The sequence below is a fragment of the Dioszegia hungarica genome (genome assembly GCF_025882075.1).
Source record: "Dioszegia hungarica strain PDD-24b-2 chromosome Unknown MKK02contig_8, whole genome shotgun sequence".
Lineage (NCBI taxonomy): Eukaryota > Fungi > Basidiomycota > Tremellomycetes > Tremellales > Bulleribasidiaceae > Dioszegia > Dioszegia hungarica.
This window is the reverse complement of record NW_026515770.1, coordinates 2,416,044-2,435,707: the sequence shown is the minus strand read 5'-3', so window position 1 is coordinate 2,435,707 and position 19,664 is coordinate 2,416,044. Positions and strand designations below refer to the sequence as shown.

The 19,664-nt window shown below is 57.0% G+C and overlaps 7 protein-coding genes across 7 annotated transcripts; 3 read left to right on the top strand and 4 right to left on the bottom strand.

Moving 5' to 3' along the window:
• Nucleotides 1–642: 642 nt before the first annotated feature.
• On the top strand, nt 643–5,774 carry MKK02DRAFT_25067 (putative chromatin structure remodeling complex protein STH1; the record flags this gene model as incomplete). Its single annotated transcript, XM_053086980.1, has 13 exons — nt 643–894; nt 950–1,053; nt 1,133–2,687; nt 2,737–3,138; nt 3,195–3,523; nt 3,573–3,765; nt 3,818–4,041; nt 4,094–4,141; nt 4,189–4,363; nt 4,420–4,906; nt 4,973–5,067; nt 5,119–5,256; nt 5,307–5,774. 13 exons carry the CDS (start codon nt 643–645, stop codon nt 5,772–5,774), a joined length of 4,470 nt encoding a protein of 1,489 aa, XP_052945716.1.
• A 242-nt stretch (nt 5,775–6,016) lies between these two features.
• MKK02DRAFT_33246 (Nitroreductase-like protein) lies at nt 6,017–7,022 on the bottom strand (the record flags this gene model as incomplete). Its single annotated transcript, XM_053088684.1, has 5 exons — nt 6,017–6,124; nt 6,178–6,342; nt 6,407–6,531; nt 6,686–6,887; nt 6,978–7,022. 5 exons carry the CDS (start codon nt 7,020–7,022, stop codon nt 6,017–6,019), a joined length of 645 nt encoding a protein of 214 aa, XP_052945715.1.
• A 349-nt stretch (nt 7,023–7,371) lies between these two features.
• Nucleotides 7,372–10,067, bottom strand: MKK02DRAFT_25864 (WD40-repeat-containing domain protein; the record flags this gene model as incomplete). The annotated part of the gene is made up of 9 exons (XM_053087105.1): nt 7,372–7,509; nt 7,563–7,679; nt 7,733–7,842; nt 7,895–8,306; nt 8,356–8,678; nt 8,726–8,870; nt 8,919–9,212; nt 9,254–9,840; nt 9,890–10,067. 9 exons carry the CDS (start codon nt 10,065–10,067, stop codon nt 7,372–7,374), a joined length of 2,304 nt encoding a protein of 767 aa, XP_052945714.1.
• Nucleotides 10,068–10,364: 297 nt separating this feature from the next.
• MKK02DRAFT_25755 (chromatin associated protein KTI12) lies at nt 10,365–11,436 on the top strand (the record flags this gene model as incomplete). Its single annotated transcript, XM_053087086.1, has 5 exons — nt 10,365–10,536; nt 10,592–10,752; nt 10,817–10,893; nt 10,944–11,309; nt 11,349–11,436. 5 exons carry the CDS (start codon nt 10,365–10,367, stop codon nt 11,434–11,436), a joined length of 864 nt encoding a protein of 287 aa, XP_052945713.1.
• A 298-nt stretch (nt 11,437–11,734) lies between these two features.
• Nucleotides 11,735–13,080, bottom strand: MKK02DRAFT_44635 (uncharacterized protein; the record flags this gene model as incomplete). The annotated part of the gene is made up of 9 exons (XM_053093020.1): nt 11,735–11,908; nt 11,959–12,018; nt 12,071–12,139; nt 12,194–12,213; nt 12,263–12,270; nt 12,326–12,767; nt 12,815–12,833; nt 12,884–12,941; nt 13,013–13,080. 9 exons carry the CDS (start codon nt 13,078–13,080, stop codon nt 11,735–11,737), a joined length of 918 nt encoding a protein of 305 aa, XP_052945712.1.
• Nucleotides 13,081–13,466: 386 nt separating this feature from the next.
• Nucleotides 13,467–15,182, top strand: MKK02DRAFT_25462 (WD40-repeat-containing domain protein; the record flags this gene model as incomplete). The annotated part of the gene is made up of 10 exons (XM_053087046.1): nt 13,467–13,598; nt 13,648–13,752; nt 13,809–13,903; nt 13,956–14,019; nt 14,078–14,236; nt 14,285–14,418; nt 14,475–14,753; nt 14,802–14,874; nt 14,925–15,060; nt 15,112–15,182. 10 exons carry the CDS (start codon nt 13,467–13,469, stop codon nt 15,180–15,182), a joined length of 1,248 nt encoding a protein of 415 aa, XP_052945711.1.
• Nucleotides 15,183–15,764: 582 nt separating this feature from the next.
• MKK02DRAFT_33241 (uncharacterized protein) lies at nt 15,765–19,596 on the bottom strand (the record flags this gene model as incomplete). The annotated part of the gene is made up of 17 exons (XM_053088683.1): nt 15,765–15,986; nt 16,296–16,313; nt 16,362–16,429; nt 16,466–16,935; nt 17,006–17,063; nt 17,192–17,312; nt 17,402–17,537; nt 17,584–17,693; nt 17,752–17,874; nt 17,924–17,989; nt 18,038–18,241; nt 18,283–18,574; nt 18,663–18,721; nt 18,756–18,840; nt 18,886–19,018; nt 19,105–19,361; nt 19,391–19,596. The coding sequence occupies 17 exons, from the start codon at nt 19,594–19,596 to the stop codon at nt 15,765–15,767; spliced, it is 2,628 nt and encodes an 875-aa protein (XP_052945710.1).
• Between the last annotated feature and the right edge of the window lie 68 nt (nt 19,597–19,664).

Below are 19,664 nucleotides of genomic sequence, written 5' to 3'. Positions count from 1 at the left end.
CATGGGAAAGGATCGGCGCCGTAAGGCGGAGATGGGCAGGGGTTGCATGCGGGAGCGAGGTTCTCGAGGACGGTTGATAGTCTAGGCTGGCGGACGATTGGGTCTGTTGACCTGGCTCAATTCGTGAGAGCGACCGGGACTGTACAGTAACGTCTCTGCCTTTGTCCGCTGGCTCTCTGCCTGCAGCGAGTGATAGACACTGCGTGAAGAGCCCGTATATGGCTGCTGCAGCATGTGGCTGCCCAGCTGCTGACCGTCCCGCCGGGAGAAACGCGTTTCAGAACGCACGGACATGCCTAAAATTGCTCCAAGCGGCAAATTCCAGGTGACGGAATCTAATTTGGCGAGCCTTTCAAACATGCTACCCTGAGCTCAACGTTGACTTCTCCTTTCGCACTGACAACTCTCAAAATCACCCAATCCTACCTCCACCTCCCCTCATACCTCCCCATCCAGCCTCGACGCGACTGTCCTTGCGACCCGGCAGCTGTTTCACTCGGCTTATCGATAACGGGAGGGCGCTGCGACTTTCTGCGCTGCTTGTACGCGGCAAAGCCCCCCACGTCAAATCGCACCTTCTTTCGACGCGCCTGAGGTAGTGCATACAGTACAATGTCCGCACCGCAGCTACCCAGCCCGGAAATGCTATCGAGCATCCTCTCCGCAGCTGGCGCTCCGTCAGCACCGCCTGCTGTCCAGCCGCTCGCGTCGGTCGAAGCGGTTCCCGCCACCGCTCCTGCTGTGCCATCAGCCCCGGCTGTTGCGGGTCCATCAAATCCAGCCCTCAATGGGAACCCAGCTGTCCCTCAGGGAGTGCCCCAAGCAGTGGATGAGGAGCGAAAGATGGACATGATCAGGGGCATGGATCCGGCCAAGCTGCAAGGTATACGCAAAGTAAGTTCAGTGGCTGCTTACGGTTTTGCAATCCAGGCTATAGCTCACTTTCTAGCGAATCAGCGACTTGTCAAACCAGGGTCTGACCAGGGAAACCTCGTCCGAGCTTTTCAAGCTGAGCATGATCATGGACTTGTACAACAAGGCCAAGGCGACCCAGTAAGTCTTACTCGGATACAAGACAACGCAGGAACTGATCTCATAGTGATGCCAAAATTGCCGCTGAAGCTACTGCCAGTCCCTCGATTCCCGCTGCAGTGCCAATTCCAGCGCCAGCTCAAGCCGGCCCATCAAGCGCACCCGCGCCGTCCAACCCACCGGCACCCTCCGGCTCTTCCGCCCAGGCGGCGATGTCACCCGCTCAGATTGCCCAGGTCCGAGCCCAGACGCAAGCGTTCCACCACGTCGAGCACAACCAGCCTATCCCTTCCTACCTCCTCGCAGCCGCTCAGGGCCGCCCTCCACCCGGCGTCGCTGGCGCGCCCAACGATAACCCCCTCGGTACGGGCTTAGCCGCCACAATCACCGAAAAGACTGTCGATGCTGCGGTGCTGCAATCCCTCGAACAGCCGGGAAAGAAGGCGGATAAGATGGAGGTGGACGGAGAAGGGTCGGACGGGGAGAAGATTGTCACTCCTCCTTCTGGCCCTATATACGCCATGGAGTTTGACGAGAAATCCATCATCTACCCCTACAATGCCTATACCCACCCCTCGACCTTTGCGGACCGGAAATTCGACGACGAAATCTCCAACCCCATCAACAAGCTTCAGCGGATGATGGTGCCCAGCGTGATGCCCAAGGGGCTCGACCCGTACCTGCTCATGGAGGAGCGAAAGCGGTATGTCGAGACGAGGATGGGATGGCGGATGAAGGAGCTGGAAGAGATGGGCGCGGCAGAGGGGGTGGAAGAAGGCGGAAAGGACGTGCCGGGGATTACGGACGATAAGGCCGAGACGTCCATGGGGATCCAGGCGAGGATTGAGCTCCTCAGTTTAAGGCTGCTGGGCAAGCAGCGGCTGCTCAGGGAGGATGTCGTTCGGGCCATGCACCACGCGACGGCCGTCCCCGCCGACCGGTCTCAATTCCGCCGTTTCCGGACTCACGCGCTTCGGGATGCCCGCGCTACCGAGTCGGCCGAGCGGCGCCAGCGGAGCGAGCGGGAACAGCGGGGTAAGCAGCGGCACCTCGCGTATATCGGCTCTATCTGCGATCACGGTCGCGCTATCGTCGACGCCGGCACTAGCACTCCCAGGGGCTCTACCGGCGACAAGATGCGCCGACTCGGACGGGCGATGCTCAAGATGCACTCGGACACGGAGAAGGAGGAACAGCGTCGCCTTGAGAAGCTCGCCAAGGACCGTCTCAAGGCGCTCAAGGCCGATGACGAGGATGCGTATCTTGCCCTCCTCGGCGAAGCCAAGGACTCGCGTATCGGCCATCTGCTGCGCCAGACAGACTCGTACCTCGAGACTCTGGCCAATGCGGTGCGAGAGCAACAAAACGACGATGTACACCGGGACCAAATGACGATGGATCACTTTGAGGTGGAGGATGGACCGGCGAGCGAGGCCATGTTTGGTGCGCGGCGGCAGGATGGCGAGGAGGAGGGCGTGGAGAGGAAGGAGGGCAAGGTGGACTACTATGCGGTGGCGCACAAGCTGCAGGAGAAGGTCACGGGCCAGGCGCAGATGTTGACGGGTGGGACGTTGAAGGATTATCAGGTCAAGGGGTTGCAGTGGATGATCAGTCTGTACAATAACAGGCTGAACGGTATCCTTGCCGACGAAATGGTGAGCTTTGTTGCATTGAACCTGTAGAACAAGACAGCTGACATTATAGGGTCTCGGTAAAACCATCCAAACCATCTCCCTCCTCTGCTACCTTATCGAAAAGAAACGCCAACCCGGTCCCTTCATCGTCATTGTCCCCCTCTCGACACTCACCAACTGGCAGATGGAGTTTGAGCGCTGGGCACCTACCATCAGCCTCGTCATCCTCAAGGGCTCGCCTATTGCTCGAAAGGAGGCCTATCCCCGGCTCCGGGCCATGGACTTCCAAGTCTGCCTCACTACCTACGAATACGTCATCAAGGAGCGACCACTCCTTAGCAAGATCAAGTGGATCCACATGATTATCGACGAGGGTCACCGGATGAAGAATGTCAAGAGTAAACTCAGTCAGACGCTGAATGAGTATTACTCGACGCGGTACCGGATCATCTTGACTGGTACACCTCTCCAGGTAAGCTTATCGCTTCGCGACGGCTTTCGGTGTCTTTAGCCAAGCTGACTTTCTAGAACAACCTCCCCGAACTTTGGGCGCTGCTCAATTTCGTCCTCCCCAAAATCTTCAACTCTGTCAAGTCATTCGACGAGTGGTTCTCCGCGCCCTTCGCCAATACCTCTGGCGAGAAGCTCGACCTGAACGAAGAAGAACAGCTCCTCGTCGTCAAGCGTCTTCACAAGGTCCTTCGCCCTTTCCTCCTCCGTCGATTGAAGAAGGATGTCGAGAGTGAATTGCCCGACAAGGTTGAGCGCGTCATCTATACCAAGATGTCGGGGTTGCAATGGGTGCTGTACGAGAATGTCAAGAAGTACAAGATGCTTCCGAACGATACGTCCGGCGGGTGAGTTGAGGAGTGCCCGTAAGAAGGGTCGCCAAGCTGACAAGGACAGGCGGAAGCGAAAGAATAACCTTCAAAACGCCCTGATGCAGCTTCGAAAGATCTGTAATCACCCTTTCGTATTCCCCGAGGTAGACGACGATTTCTCGACGGGAACTGCGGTGGACGAGCAGATCGTACGAGTTAGCGGGAAGTTTGAACTCCTGGATCGGATCCTCCCCAAGCTGTTTGCGACCGGCCACAAGGTGAGCTTCCGGCATCGTTGTTAACGGACAGACCGCAAGCTGACTCTGATAGGTCCTCATCTTCTTCCAGATGACCGAGATCATGACTATCATTGCCGACTTTTTCGACTACCGCGGGTGGAAATACTGCCGATTGGACGGTTCGACCAAGGCGGACGACCGGCAGACGCTGCTTAGTACCTTTAACGACCCGAACAGTCCTTACCAGGTTTTCATCCTGAGTACAAGGGCGGGTGGTTTGGGTTTGAACTTGCAGAGTGCGGACACTGTCATCATGTGAGCTGGACCATTCGCATCTTGGAAGCCTGGACCTGCAGCTGATATGTAGCTATGATACGGATTGGAACCCCCACGCCGATCTTCAGGCTCAGGATCGGTGAGTCCTGCACAACACCAAAAGACATGATGTCAGCTGACTTTCAGTGCTCATCGTATTGGTCAGAAGAAGGAAGTCCGGGTGCTCCGACTCATTTCTTCGAAGACGGTCGAGGAGCTCGTTCTGGAGCGAGCGCAGAAGAAGCTCGAGCTGGACGGCAAGGTCATTCAAGCTGGAAAGTTCGACGAGGTCACCACTGGTCCGGAGTATGAGGCCATGCTAGTCAGTTACCGTGATGTGTTGTGTATAGAGCACGTGGACCGAGCTGATCATGTCAGGCCAAAGTTTTCGAAAGCAACCCCGATGAAGACACCGAGGAGACCAACGAGCTGGACGACGACGAGCTGAACGAGCTTCTCGCTCGGGGCGACCACGAGCTGGAGATCTTTGGCAACATGGACAAGGAGCGTAAAGCCGCCAAGCTCGCCGACTGGAAAGCCTCGGGCAACGCCGGACCGGCCCCTCCGCCGCTCATGGAGCACATGGAGCTCAACGAGCAATACCGCCGCGATCTCGGAGCCGAGCTTGCTGCTGCCGCCGTCGTCAATCCCGACGATGAGGGTCGGGGTAGGCGGACCAAGACGGAAGTCAAGTACTCTGACGGGTTGACGGACGAGCAGTGGGCGAACGCGGTCGATGCGTCGGATGATGATGTCGACGAAGCGGTCCAGAGGAAGCGGAGCCGGATTCAGGCAAGGAGGGAGCGGTTGGCTATGGGTGCAGCGGCGGAGGAGGCCGAGGCGGATGGCAAGCCGTTCGCGGCCAGTGGGATCAAGATGAAGGGGCTGCTGGGTGCTAATGCGGGTGCGGGGACGGATGTAGAGGGGCCAGAGACGCCGACCGGGAGTAGGGCGGGTAAGGGCAAGAAAAGGGCGAGGCCGAGTGAGAGCGCGACTCCCAGTGTACAGGGCGATGATGCGTCAGGGGTGAGTTTGCGCTTGCGGATAGTTTGGGACTATGCTGATGACCCTTAGCAGAAGAAGCGCAAAACTGGGTCTTTGTCGAACCAGGAGGAAATTGCGCTCATGCGTCGGTTGTACGACCAGACGAACGCTCAAAAGTCGGAGGTGGGCGAGGATCTCAACCAGTACTTTATCAAGCCTGTCGACAAGAAGGTGAGTTAATTTGTTCCCTGACAAGTCCAAAGCCAAAGCTGACACAACAGCTCTATCCCGACTACTACCAACTCATTGCTCAACCGATCTGCATGAACCAAATCAAGCGCAAGCTGGGCACACCGTCCTACTCGCTCCAGAACTTCCGGAACGACATGCACGTCCTCTTCAACAATGCCCGGCAGTATAATACCGAGGGGTCCTGGGTGTTTGACGCGGCGGACAGTATGCAGGCGTTCTTTGACAAGATGTGGGATGAGGAGTATCCCCGCTTGTCGAGCAGCGGGGGTGGTGGCGGCGGAGGCATAGGGGGAGGGAGTGGACCCAGTCACAGGGGTCTACAGGAAGATGGGGGAGTGAGCGGCTCGTCGACACCTATACATCAGCAGGGGACGCCGGCGGGGACGAAAATCAAGCTCAACCTCGGAGCGAGTAAGCGCAGGGAACCGATCGCGAGCGCGCCGACTCCGGTGGCCAAGTCGGAAGAGAGCGACAGCGATATGGACGATGATTATTAGAAAGAAGAAGGGGGAATTTTAGGTTGCGAGGGGCAGTGTCAGTGTAGATGATGACTAGTAGTGTCTGTGTAGTAAACGTATTCTGGGTTATGCTCAATGTATTCTGTGCTCTAGACCTCCGCCGCGCAGCGCTGTCAAGAATCCACGGAGTTGACTAGGCTGATGACGGCGACACTGCATGCATCTCAATTGCTTCTTCTACTCTCTACGACACCTCAACATATCGGGGTCCGATAAGACGTCTAGCCAAGGAAGGTCTTGACGCGCTCGTCGAGGTCCTGGAACTCCTTGGGGTGGGCGGGGTTTCCGGGGGGTCCAGCAGGGGTACCGAACGGCATCATGGCGGTGCACTGGGGGTCAGCGTCATTCTCACTGCAGCTCAGTATTGGTAAGAGGGACTTACCTTCCAGTTGGAAGGGAGCTGGAAGGCCGAGGTGACCTCGCCCTGAGCCTCCTTGAAGAGGGTGGCGTAGTGCTGGAGGGTGGCACCGAGACCGTTGGCGCAAAGCGCGGTCCAGACGGTGTAGTGGAGAATACCGGCGGCATCCTCGGACCAGATCTTGAAGCCCTGCATTTGTCAGCCTCTGTCGCGAAGAAGGTCGGTGAGTAGTCGAAAAGAAAGCGGGACTGACCTCCTCAAACATGGGCATCTGCTTGGACCAGTTGTTGACGACGTCCTGGTCCTCGAAGAACACGACGGTTCCGTAGCCGGCCTTGAAGCAACCTTCGATCTTGCCGCGGCCGGCCTGCTTCTGGCCTGTGGGGTCAGCTCATGAGCTACTTCGTCAAGGTACAAAGCATGTCCTCCTTTCTGGCCTCGCCGTCATCGCTTTGACACCTCTCTTGCAACCTTCTCATCCATGCTCCTGACCGCTGTACCCGCAGGCGGTAGAGACTAGAATGAAACTCACCCTCATCCTCGGTGTTCTTGTCCGAAAGCTCAGCGATCTTCTCCCAAAGCAACTCGTGGTGCTTGCCCGTCAACAGCACCGCCCGCGAAGATTGCATGTTGAAGGACGTAGGCGAGTGCTTGACGCATCGCTTAACGATCGCCTCAAGCTCGGCGTCAGAGATGGGGCACTCCTTTTTGATGCCGTAGTAAGAGCGGCGGTTCTGGCATGTCAGCTTCCACGTCGAGGGTCAAAGGACGGGACGAGAGCGGTAAGGCCTTGAGGTGGGCAACTCGTGAAGGAGGCAGCTCACCTCCATGGCGGCGAAGAAGCCATCGGACAAGTTTTGGCCAGACATTCTGAGTGATTGATTTCTTTGTTGGGTTGAGAAGAGCTGAAGAGAGATCAAAGGTATGAAGACAAGAGCTTAGATAGACGAGGTTGTGAGGTATTTAAGATGTCGCAGTGACGCCGGTCGCTGATCTCAGCTTGGATTCAGGGTCCACCTTGCTAATCAGCCCGGCTAGTTCCGTCGGAAGGCTTGCTTGATCAGATTGCCGCGGCTAAACGCAAGGCTAAACCCAGAAGCTTCAGCTTCAGCTTGATAATCCGCTGATACATCGCTACAATACAGAACATCCCAACGGATAGCCCAAAGCACCAGCTTCCAACGGATACCGACCCACCAGCATGAGCGCTGACCCAGCCTACATGGACCAGACTTTGGCACACCCATCTCTGCCCCCGCTGACGAGATACCGGTCGATAAAGCGCAACTTCTCGGCTGGTTTCGTATGGCCATTGACGATGAGCCTGGTGTGTGCGTGTGTCGTCCTATTGTATACCTATGATGTATCAGCTATCATCTCGGGCTACAGAGATGAGTCGATCAGCTCACCTCGACGCCGTTCTCGCCTGTACACGCGACGACTTTGCGGCTGTCGAATTGCAGCGCTGTAACGGGGTACTCGTACCGGTGCGTCTCGGCCACTGCACCTTGCCGTATATCCCATATCTGCCGAGGGTCAGCTAATCGTTCTTGAGAAAGGACAGGACGTATAAGCTTACTCTGATGGTCTTGTCCAGTGATCCGGTAACGACGTGGTTCTCGTCGAATTGGAGGCAAGTGACCGGAGCAGTATGACCGACGAGGGTGCGATGTGCTTGTCCTGTCCGCACTGTCCCTGTCAGCTGCTACTCTCGGGGGCGCGGAGGGATCGAACAACTCACAGTCCCACATCCGCACCCCTCCATCTCCACTCCCACTCGCCAGCGCATACCCCCAGAACTGCAACCCGCCCACAAAGTCCTGATACATCTCCCACGTTCCATCCGCATAGGGCGGGGTAGGCACCGCAAACTGCGCGCTCGTCGCCGCAGCCAAAAGCTGCGCGCCCGACATGCCGGCGCCCATGAGCCCAGTACCGGGCCCCGGGGACGGGAGGAGGTCGTCATAGTGATTTGAGCCAAATGAGGTGGAGGAGCGATGTCGGAGTGCAGGTTTGCGGCGGGAGGACGAGGAGGGCGCAGACGGGGCTTGTGGAGGGGGGTTGGAGATTGCCCAGAGAATGTCCATGGTCAGGACGCATTGACCGGTGGTGACGTCCCATTTACGGATCGTCTTGTCGCTGGAACCGGTGACCTGGACTATCAGCTTACTTTCAAGGGCAATCGGCTAGAAGGAAGCTCACCAAGACATTGTCCTCGTAATACAGCGACGTGACGGCCTTACTATGCCCCTCCAAGACCCTCACACACGGCCCATTATCCTCCTCCAGCCTGCTCATCGCCGTATGGTCCGTATACCCGCTCGGTCCCTCATCCCAGTCGAATCCTTCCCCATCATCATGCTCCGCAATCCGATCCAAGACATTCCTCTCATCCTCATGCTGCGTCATCTTTTGGAGTCGATCCTCGAAGTCGTCGACTAGTCGGAGATCCCAAAGACGGACTGCGCCATCTGCGCCTCCGGTCAGACAGAGGGTATCTTCCACTTGCAAGGCTTTGACCATTCCTGCCTGGTCAGCGCGGGACAGTGATGACCAAACGTAGATGACATACCATTGTGCCCTCGCAATTGGCCTATCTCCTCCCCATCACATAGGTCCCACACCTTCACAACATCGTCCTGCCCCGCAGTGACCAGCATCCCATACGGCTCGTCAAAGTCCAGCGCCGTGATTGGGCCCGTATGCCCCATCAGTGTCTGCCCATCAGCTCTTGGTCCGCATCCTGGGTGAACACATAAGCTCACCATGAAGGCCACACCAGACGGCAAATCGTCATGCTCGCTAGGCAAGAACGCCGGCCCTCTTCTCCGCCTCGAGCTCTTCGTACTCAGCCCACTCGCAGAATTCGGCAACGCTTTCGTCCCCGCCGCAGAGGTCATCTCCGGGGACGTCATCAGCTCCTGTACGCCTTCGAGCTCGTCGTCTAGCTCGAGCTGTTCTTCTTGGAGATGGAGGAGGGATTCTTCCAGCCGCCGTCGGATTTCTTCGAGGGTATCGATCTTGGCGGACACTTCTCCGATTTCGGCGTGTATTAGCGACTGTAACGATCAGCGCGATGCCTCACCAGCCTGTGAGATACGTAACTGACGGATCTCGTCTGCAGATTATCCTTATCCTGCGCAATCTCATCCGCCTGCTTCACCAGATCCTCGAGATGATACTTCCCCTTGACATGCTTTCCCTCCCCCGCCCGCCTCTTTTCCCTCGCTTTCCGCCGGCTCCTCCTCCCTCCTACATCCGCACTACTCTCTGACCCCTCACCTTCCTCCCCTCCCTCAGTCAGCAGCCCTCTCGCTCTATCCCCTAATCGCTTCAATCCCATCTTCCCACCCAACTCCTCTTCGGCCATTCCGCCCCTTATGAGCCGACGCCGCTGCTTTGCCATCTCCGATGAAGGGATCGTAGCTTTGAAGCCGCGGATAAGACTGGGCTGTTCTTCTTGTAGAGAGTGCAGCCGGGGCTGATCCAATGAGAGAGAGGCGAGCTTGTCGACGGATTCGAGGATCGCGAGGGAGGAAGAGGTGGTTTTGGTCGAGATCGTGGCGAAGCTGGAAGGAAGGGAAGTAGGGAGCCGAAGAAGAGAGTGAGGTCGTGCGCCTGGTGGGAGAGAGCGTTTCGAGCTTGACGCTTGACCTATGATTCGGGGGTTCATCATTGCCGGAGTCACTGGACTGTCAGCTCTCCCTTGTCATGAGCAATCTTTGGAGCAGCTTACAGTCTGATAGTATCCGCATACTCTCTGACCGCCTATAGTCCGATCCCAGACCACCCATGATAGCCTCCTTGGCCATACTAGCCGCCGTAGTCAGACCAGAAAAGTACGGCTGGGACAGCGGGTCCAGAGCGGATCGAATGGGCCGCCGCCCGGTCGGTGTTTCGTCTCCGCGGGGCATTTCGCCAGGATCTATCGAGTCTAGCAGGATACAGAGCTGCTCAGCGACTGTATCGTTGCACTGTCGGCCTGCTCTAGCAGCTGATAGGGCGATAGTCGTCAGAAGACCCCTTCAATGACGATCTTTCCGTTGCGGAATGAGGAGTGATTTCGGCGATCGCCGCACGTCGCACCTCCACCTCAAACTTCCAGCTACAGCCATGCTGTATGTCGTGCAACTATACCATACACACCTAGAACAGCTCAAGCTCAGCCACAGAGAGCCTGTGGCCCCAGTCAATGGAGCGCTCCGTCGAAAATGGCTCTGATCACCATCTCTGGCTTCCCCTGTTCGGGCAAATCGACCCGAGCCCTGCAACTCCAACAAGACTTCCTCGCTCGTCTCTCTTCTCCCGAGTACACCGGCCCCAAGCTCAGAGTAATCATCGTAGATGACGAAAGCAATCACGTTCCTCGATCAGTATACGACAGTGAGCTCGAAACTTCCCAGCTTTCTCAAATCGGGCCGAACAGCTCATGTCCCAGGTAGCATCTCCGAAAAGTCTGGCAGGGCGAACATCTACTCTGCGGTGACGCGAAACCTTGGAACTGACACGATCGTGATTTGTGATAGTCCGAACTATATCAAGGGGTTCAGGTATCAGATGTACTGCGCTGCCAGGGAGGCGCACGCGAGGGTGTGTACTGTAAGTCTTGCGTGTCTTTGGGGAAAGAGGGTAAGAGAAGGGTATAGAGAGGCTGATGAGACAGCTGCATATAGCGACTCCGCCTGAGGTATGTCGGGAGTGGCACGAGAAAAGGGGGGAATGCTCCTATAAACCGGAAACGTGAGCTTCCAACCTTCCACCGTGGCGGGCCAATCAAGCTGATACACCAGCTTTGACAACCTCATCATGCGCTTTGAAGAACCCTCCTCCATGGTCCGCTGGGACTCTCCCCTCTTCACTATCCCCTATATCGACCCGCTCCCCCTCGACGCCATCTGGGCCACCATCACCACCGGCGCCAAAGCCCCACCTACCGCCGCCGTCCTCGCTCCGCCCAAACCACCACCCAACACCCTCCAAATCCTCACATCGACCACATCGGCCATCACGACCGCTCTTCTCGCGCACGTCAACGCCACGCCGGGCTCCTCAGGCTTTGTGGTCCCTTCCCCTCCTGCGCGTCAAGCTGGGGAGCTGAGGGTGCGACTACCGATGAAGCGGGTGACGCTGAGTGAGATGCAGCGGCTCAAGCGGCAGTTTGAGGGCGTGCAGATCAAGGCGCATTCGAGTAATAGTCGGGCGGCGGGCGTGGGCGGCGCGGATGAGGTGGCGGTCAAGTTTGTGGGGTTCTTGGAGGCGACTTGGGATACAGCTGGAGATTAGGGCTAAGGAGTGATATGAGCTGGATCGAGGGCTGCTCAGCTCCAGCCGGATGTCAAGCTGCCATCGACAGCATAAAGACGCGGTGCCAGGCTCTACGCGTCGTCGCCAGCGTCCCGAAGCCGCGGCCCTTCCGGATGAGAGGCTGCAGGACTCCATAGATGCCGGGCACGATGCCACCGGGACACGAACCAAATCTTGGAAATGGCGGTAAAGCATCCTTGGACGTCCTCGTGTCAGTCTCGGTTCTTTTCCTTCACGGAACGTCAGACATCAATGAGTAGATCCCCCGACGACCCGACTAGGAATGCCAATGAACGACAATGGGGCGTGTACATTGCTGTACAGTGAGTGCCCCCTGCTTCCCCCCCCACCCCCCCGTGCTGCGCGGGCGTAAATCTCCGTTCACGCCTGAAGCACCTAGAAGCACGCCTGCCTCCTTCATCTTGGCCACGAGCTCCTCAACGTTCTCGACCTGACAATGTCAGCTGGAACCTATCATGGACCGTGAGCGGCGAAACACACCTTTCCTCCGCCTTGCCTCTTAGGTGGCTCGGATACCGAGATGGTCTCGAGCCGTGCGGCCTAAAATATCAGCACGTCGTCAAGCAGATGGGGAACAGAACAGACGACTCACAAAGTCAAGACCCAGATCCTCAGGCTTGAGCGTTTCAATCTTCTTCTTCTTGGCCTTCATGATGTTTGGCTGTTTTATCAGCCTGTGATTCTGCAGCTAGCCCTGAGCTGAGATTCAACGTACCAATGAGGCATATCTAGGTTCTGCCAGGCGTCAGCTTGCGCTCAACTCAAAACAGTCATGCGAGCTTACCGTTCAGCCTGTAATTGTCAGCTCTGTCTTTGCCAGTACTGCATGCGCAACGTCAAAGCTCACCTCAGATCCGTCGTCACGATCAGCGGCAACTGCCCCTCCAACTTCTCCAACCCTCCATCGATCTCCCTCGTGACCGACGTCTTCCCTCCATCCGCTACATCCAGCTTACTCGCAAAGCACGCCTGTCCCCAGTTCAACATCCCCGCCAACATCCCACCGGTCGTTCCCGAATCATCATCAATCGCCTGCTTGCCCATGATCACTAGATCCACCTTATCGGCCCCTCCCGCCCGCTTCTCAATCACCGCCTTGATGGCGCGCGCGACCGAGATGGGCTCAACGACGGTATTGTCGGGCACGGTGATGTGGATACCGGAGTCAGCACCCATGGCGAGTGCGGTACGGATGGTGTCTACCGATTTGGCAGGACCAATGGAGAGGGCGGTGATGGAGGTGACGGATTTGGGGACCCGCTCGCGCAGGCGGATAGCTTCTTCGACAGCTGAGGGGTCAGTATGGACCGGCATTGGCGGGATCGGGAGGTCATACCGATCTCATCGAAGGGGTTCTGCCTTGTCAGCTATGTCCGCGGCCCATCGCAGCAGAATTGGAGCTCACCATAGAGTGCTTGACGTTAGTGTCTACACCTTTACCGTCCGAGGCTATCCTGATCTTACTGCACTCATTCAGCACGATCCAGCGCACCTCCTCGACGCAGCGCCGAGCCGTCGGCTGAGCTCTACTCACACAGCATAGTCGATCGAGCGCTTAACGGGCACCAAGATGTTGATGAGCTTGGGTACTGTGGGGCGCATTTTGGCTGAGCTGAAGTGGTGTTTGTGAGATGTATGAGGTGGTGCAAGTGTATGATACAAAGTCCAAGAGATTGTCATTCTCGGAGCCTGTCCGTTGTCGGCCGCGGGGGTCAAGTTACCCGGTAGCCGAGCGGGATCTAAATGGCGGGGTTTGATAAGGTCGCGTCCAAGAGGCCACGTCATAACTCCACATTCCTCATGACGCGTACCTCGCTGCTCTCTCGCGCGCCACCCACTCTCTCACACAGCAGCTTGGCTGTTTCAACGCTACTTCCCTCATACTAAGGTGTATGGCCAACCCCCGTATACCCCGCAGATACTTAGCCAAAGCGTCCATCCACCTCGGACCCGTCACATCCAGGAAAGAACGACAAGAACAGCGCAAGATGACTCGCACGTCGCATAAAGCGCACCCGACCCCTGCGTTCCCGGTATACTGCCTCGACTGGGCGGATGACGAGGTGGTGATCATGGGCGGGGGAGGTGGGGCCAGTCGAAGTGGAATAGAGAATAAGCTGGTCAGCCAGCTTCAATGACTGGTGTGTCGGCGACAAGCTGACGAAGCAGAAACTCGCAAAGGTGTCGAAGGATGCGAGGAACGTCAAGTATATCAATGAGCTCAAGTTGAGCAGTGAGGAGGATGCGCCGATGACTATCGCGGTTGATAGAGAGGTGAGCTGACCCGAAGCGAGTATTGGTCACTCTGATGCTGAAGCTGACGGATGTAGTCTAAGCAGCTTATCACTGGTATCAACGCTTCTTCCTCCTCGATACAAGCAGGGAAGAACGAGCAATGCCGGGTCTACTCATACGCTGAGAACTCGTGAGCTTACCGGTTAGCATGGCTGTCATGTGCACTCTAGCTGACAGTCCAGTCTTGCATTCTCAAAGGGGAAGCAGACAATATCAGCCGCCTGGTCGGATGACTACCCGTATCAAGTCAGTTGTCTCATCCCTCGATGCGTGACAGCGAAGGGAAGCGGAGCTGACGCCTCAGAAACATACGTCCCTCTCTCCAAATGCAAAGTACCTCGCAGTAGGATCAACAGACGACTCGGTCTCGGTCCTCACCTTCCCAGCCCTGGAGACCGTCAAGATCGTCAAGCTGGAAGCAGAGGTTGTGGACCTGGACTGGGGAGGCGAAGGGGGAGCATGGGTGAGTTATGCGGTCTCCCATGTTGACGAGATTCAGCTCACCAGATAGCTCGCTATCACCACTACCTCCTCTCTGTTCTTGTACCACCTCGTCGGATCTGGCGAGAGCTCCAGCTTGGAGCTGAAGCAGACCATCTACCCGCCTAGTATTGATATCACCAAGGTCATGTTCCGTGCTGCTCGGTACGTCCGCTTTCTTGCCAGTCCTACGAAATGATGAGCATCAGCTGATTATGTAGCTTCTCCCCTACTTCAGCCGCCCAGCCGAAGATTCACGCCGTCCTCAACTCCGCCCCTCCCGCCCGAAGTGCCAAGGGTCGACCCCGGAAAGCCTGGATATGCACATTCGGACTCGTCGCTGGACCGAGTGCCGCCGCTGTGACGACTGCCGAGAAGGCGACAGGTACGCCGGTGAAGGACGGTCAAGCGGGGGAGAAGGAGGGCGATGAGCTGGGGAGATGGGATGTATTGGTCAGGAGGGAGGTGGCCGGGAAGCCTGTGACAGTATTTGACGTCAGGTGCGTCATGAGCCATGAAGATGAAGTGGCAGAGAAACTGATATGTAGTGCGGACGGCAAGCTGTTGTCATATGGATGTTCAGATCTGTCCATCGGAATGCTAGATGCTGCTACCCTGAACGTGAGTTGTCCTGATCGTATCCTCGTCAGAGACATAACCTGACCTGCTAGCCATTACTCAAGATCCTACACGCCCACAACTTTCCCCCAACAGCTCTGAAATTTAACCCGTCAGCGACACTCCTCATATCAGCTAGTGCAGACAATACGCTTCGCGCGATCGTCGTACCAGCTAGTTTTGCGGGAGGTGAGTTCTCCAAGGCTCCTTATTGTTATCGGACAGGAGTTGATATGACAGTATCCCCGGTGCTGATCGCGCTGCTTGTGCTGTTGTTGGCGATCATTGCAGGGGCTGTGATGAGGCGGTAGGATGGAAGATTGGGCATGATGACGTCTGGGATCTTTCGGACTTTTGGGAATATGGCTACTTTGTGGTATGTATACTAGGGATGCTTCTCTGGCAGGGACAATCTCGCCGCAAATCGTCACTGGTTGTTACTGAACGGGTCATGTTTATCTGGGCGAACAGACTTGGAGCATGATGACAGTTAGCTATGAGATGCATTCAGACTCAAGCTAAACAGGAGTAAATGCAATCAGAACCTCATTGGACCAGGCTCTGGTCCGCGGGCTCACTACTGCTCACTCGGCCACCATCGATGCTGCACGCTTTCATCAAAGCGCCCAGTACTCCGACTGGCTGACCGAGCTTTGGCAAGGGGGATCAAACCTTTGCTGGCTTATTGATCCGCAGAGATGCGGAGGTGGTCGCAGCGGAGGAGGAATTCGACATGGACGAGTGGCTGGCTTACCCTGATGCGGATGCGAGCTTGCGCTGCTTCTTAGGGGAGGAAAAGGAGGCTAGGTCGAGAGAGCTGGCAACGACTTCCTCGAAAAGCTTCCTTTTGGTGCCCGAGTAGGACGACGGGGTATGATACCCGGACGGACCGGCTACCGCGGGAGCGCGGGAGCCGGGGGAGCAGGAGGGACGTAGCCATCCTGCCAGCCGGGGACGAAGGAGGTTGCCTGAGGAACCGAAGACAGATCATCGTCTTGCCAGTGAGATGGATAAGAGGAGGGAGCCGTATAAGGAGTGACGGTCCCAGGCGAGACGGGCTGGCTGGCGGGCTCCAGAGTGACCGAAAGAGCGTTGGTACCGTAATTCCCAAGCATCTATTCGTCAGCCGACGTCATCCGAGACAACCGGAACGTCAAAATAACGTACGAAGTTCTGCAACTGGTCCGAGTTGCTGCCGTACGAGTAGTTGGAGTTCTTGTCGAAGTTGTCAGACATGTTGTGCGAGTTGGCGAAGATGGAGAATGTGGATGAGCTTGGAAGAAAAAGCTGGGCGAGCCCGACCACATATACACCTCAACCGACACCGCGGAAACGCTGAGCGCGGAGACCATGAGCGCGGAAGCGTGAGGTGCGGAAACGATATCATGTGACTAGGCGGAATGGTAGTCATGGGAGCATATGACTCGAGGGGGAGTGTTGGTCTGGAAGTCAGCCGCTACACACAACCCCATCCCCACACAATCACTCACAATCTCGACCACCTCATCCTCCTCCTCCTCCGGGACCACATCCAAACCAACATACATCGCTTCACCACCTTCGATTCATCGTCGAAAAAACCTTTCAGGGATACTATCCTCGGAGTCGAGCTCGTCCACCTCGTCCGAGTCGGGGGAAAATCGAGGCTCGGGGTGGTAGTGGCAATGGAAGAGTGTGGGGTCGGCCGTGGCGGCTACACAAGCGGTCATTACACCGACCGCTACACCACGCCCACTCAAGCGTCGTACCTTAATTATTCCTCCGGATCGTCCGCGTACTCGCCCACCCTGTCCAGCATGTCCGCCATATCCGCCACCCCCCTCACCGGTGTTACCAATGAGGGTGATGGAGACCAGATCGATGTCCATGGGGGGCAACCAGCCCGCCTTGTCAGGGCCGCCTTTCGGGCAACCGGTAAAGGCAGGAATGCTCCCACCCTTCCAGACCATACAAGTGAAGACGATGATGACGTCCGGGTTGCCATCCAGGTCGTCAAGATCCGCGAGGTCGACGGCGTCGTTAAGGTCGTCACACCCACGGTCGTCCTTGATGTTGGCGAAAGTACTGGCAGTCAGCATGGCACATGATGAAGAGGTGGTATGTGAAGCAGACTTGGCGGAACGTCGGAACTTACAGGGTCTCGAGGCCATCCTCGCGGGCAGCGGGCACAATGGCCTTGCCTTGGGGACGGTCTGCGAGAAAGTGGCGTTTCCGGACACAAGTTTCCTGGCCATTAGTTGGTGATGTAGACTGAGATAGAACAACTCACATACCCATGTCTCGGGGGAGACAAGTGGTGTCAAGCACCTGCTTCACATACCCGAGATTGGCCGAACACTCCGCCGTGTCGAGACCGGTTGGACGACGGAGAAGGACTGAAAGTCCCCGTTGACGTGGGTCTTTAGGAAGCCCTCGATGTATTTGCACGCGTATGCAAATTGCTAGAGGCATCAGCCTGGTGCACATAGAGGACAAGAGAGAGTGGAAGGGGAGGGATAGGACAGAGGCAACGTGAAGAGACACGACGTACCGCATGCTTCCCCTCCACCTTCTCCGTGAGCATGCCGAGGCCGCCTTTGCCATCGGAGTTGGGGCGCTCATAGTAGTACTTCCGGTCCCCCGCCTTTGAAGCGTGAAGGTCGCTGAGCTTGAGCTGGGCCATTTTCCTGTATATCAGCACGAACCAAGCTAACGGTCAAAGAATGAACATACGCTAGCACCCGCAACTGCACCTGGGTCATTGTGCTGGAGCTGCTGGCCGTGGCGTTGGTGCTGGAACCGGCAGAAGGGGAGGCGGGCGGAGTAGAATCCGGAGCAGCGCGCTTGTTGTTTTCTGGCGCCCATTGTTGAGTGAGTGTCGTACGAGGATGAGTCTCGAACCTGTGGATTTCCGGGGGTCATCACGGTATCCCAAGTGTGGGTCTTGCGCTTCCGAGGGGAAGGGGTCGTAGTCTCAACGACCTTATTGGCGTAGAAGGTCTTGGTGTTGGGGCCAGCGTTCAACTAACGGCAGTCAGCTTCAATCTGACTGAAGAACGAGAAGTAAACTCACTACGCCGTCCACATGGATCCTCACCGGAACCCAATCCAAGCGCCAGGAACCGGTCCGTTGCACAAGCTGACTTGTCAGCAGATACCTCGTACACAGCGAGTGGATCAAACTCACCTCCATGTTGAAATACACCGTGATGACCGTGGTAGCCGGCGCCTGGTTGATGGAGTGCGTACCGATTGGCAGCACCTTGCCTTCCTTAATATACGCCAGAGTGGGAGCCCAATCGAGCCGGGTCATCTTGGATTTGTTTTGCAGGTCGGGGTCGTCGGCGATGAGAGGCGATCCGACGAGGGGCGGACAAGAGGAAGTCGCATGCTGTCAATCAGCTTTGTACGACAAGCGGTAAAGTGACTCACAGCTGAAAGCCCATAATCCTCCTGGACCGCGTTCTGAGCCTTGGCGATCTTCTCCGGAGCCCAGAGTTTCCGCGTCAACTGGAACCTCGCGTCCTGCGGGAAGTTGGACGCCCTGCCGACCGAGGAGAAGTTGGCCTGGGTGGGGATCTTACCGACAGCCGCCGTGGGGAACGTCTGAGGGGTGACCAAGGACGTGGCGTAAGTGAAGGTCCCGGATGCGTTGGCAATTGTCTCGGGGGAGTGAGGGTTTACACCGATGATGTTGACGGCGGAACCGAGTTTGACAAAGGGGCTGGTGGTCAGCCAGTCCATGTAGGGAACTTACTATATCGAAGAAACTTCATTGTTTGACCTTGGTACCGTGCCGGTCCGTGATATACGTGGCCTCCATCACCTTCACATTGGGAACTTCCATCTCCTCCGCCTGGACGGCGTGCTCCTGATTGTCAGCTCGTGACGATCTCTTGACTCACGCTCATGTGTTCTGTCATCAAGGTACCAGGTTCCGACATGTTAGTCGTGTCGGTATTGAGAGTGCCGGTGATGAAGAAGGTTACGCTGGATATCAGCTCCACCTTTCGAGAAGGTCAAGCCAACACTCACGGCTGCCCGTGTTTGAAGATCAACTGCCGGCCGGCCCCCAAAGGGCATGTCGGCGTCGTTCTTCGCATGGAACAGCCGCCCTTGGGGGATCCTCTCGAGCTCGTACCGGTTGGTCGTGACCTGCAGCCACACCCTGCGGTCAGTACACAGTATACCACGCCAGTGCCGCTCGCTGTCAATAGTGAATTCACGGCCGAGCTCCCGTGAGATCTATTGCACCTTGTGGTGCGTTCAGAAAAGCCTGCTGGACAGCCGTGCCGGTCTTCGGCACGTGAGGTGCTAGAACGGCCAATCCCGCTCTTGGGCGCGGAGCCTCTATCGGATACCCCACACCTCCAGGTCCGCGTTGAAGTGCGAGACCTTGCTGATTTCCCAATCCCCCCGGCTCTCCGTCCACCCTAGGCCTTTTGATATACCCATCCTGCGCCGGATGGTCATGCTCGGGTCCCCTCTTGCGGTGGGGAGGAACTTGGTGACTCGTCTTCTAGCTTCGATCAAGTTGGACGTCGAAGAGGTACGCTCATGCCAAGCCCCTCGCAGCCAGAGGGATCCTGGGAGAGATCCCTCTGCATCCCTCTGAGGCGAGGGGGCCAATGACCGTGGCGGAATAACGACTGTACTCATCGCCATGCCCCGCCCCCCATGCCACCTCGACGTCCGACTGAGCTGCAAGGGGCCTGGAATGAGCGTACTCTCAAGTTTTAGCTTCATCGTGCGCAGCTCAGATCAAGGTTCAGGGCTACATTCCTCGGCCGGATTTACCCTGTCCGGACGGCCGG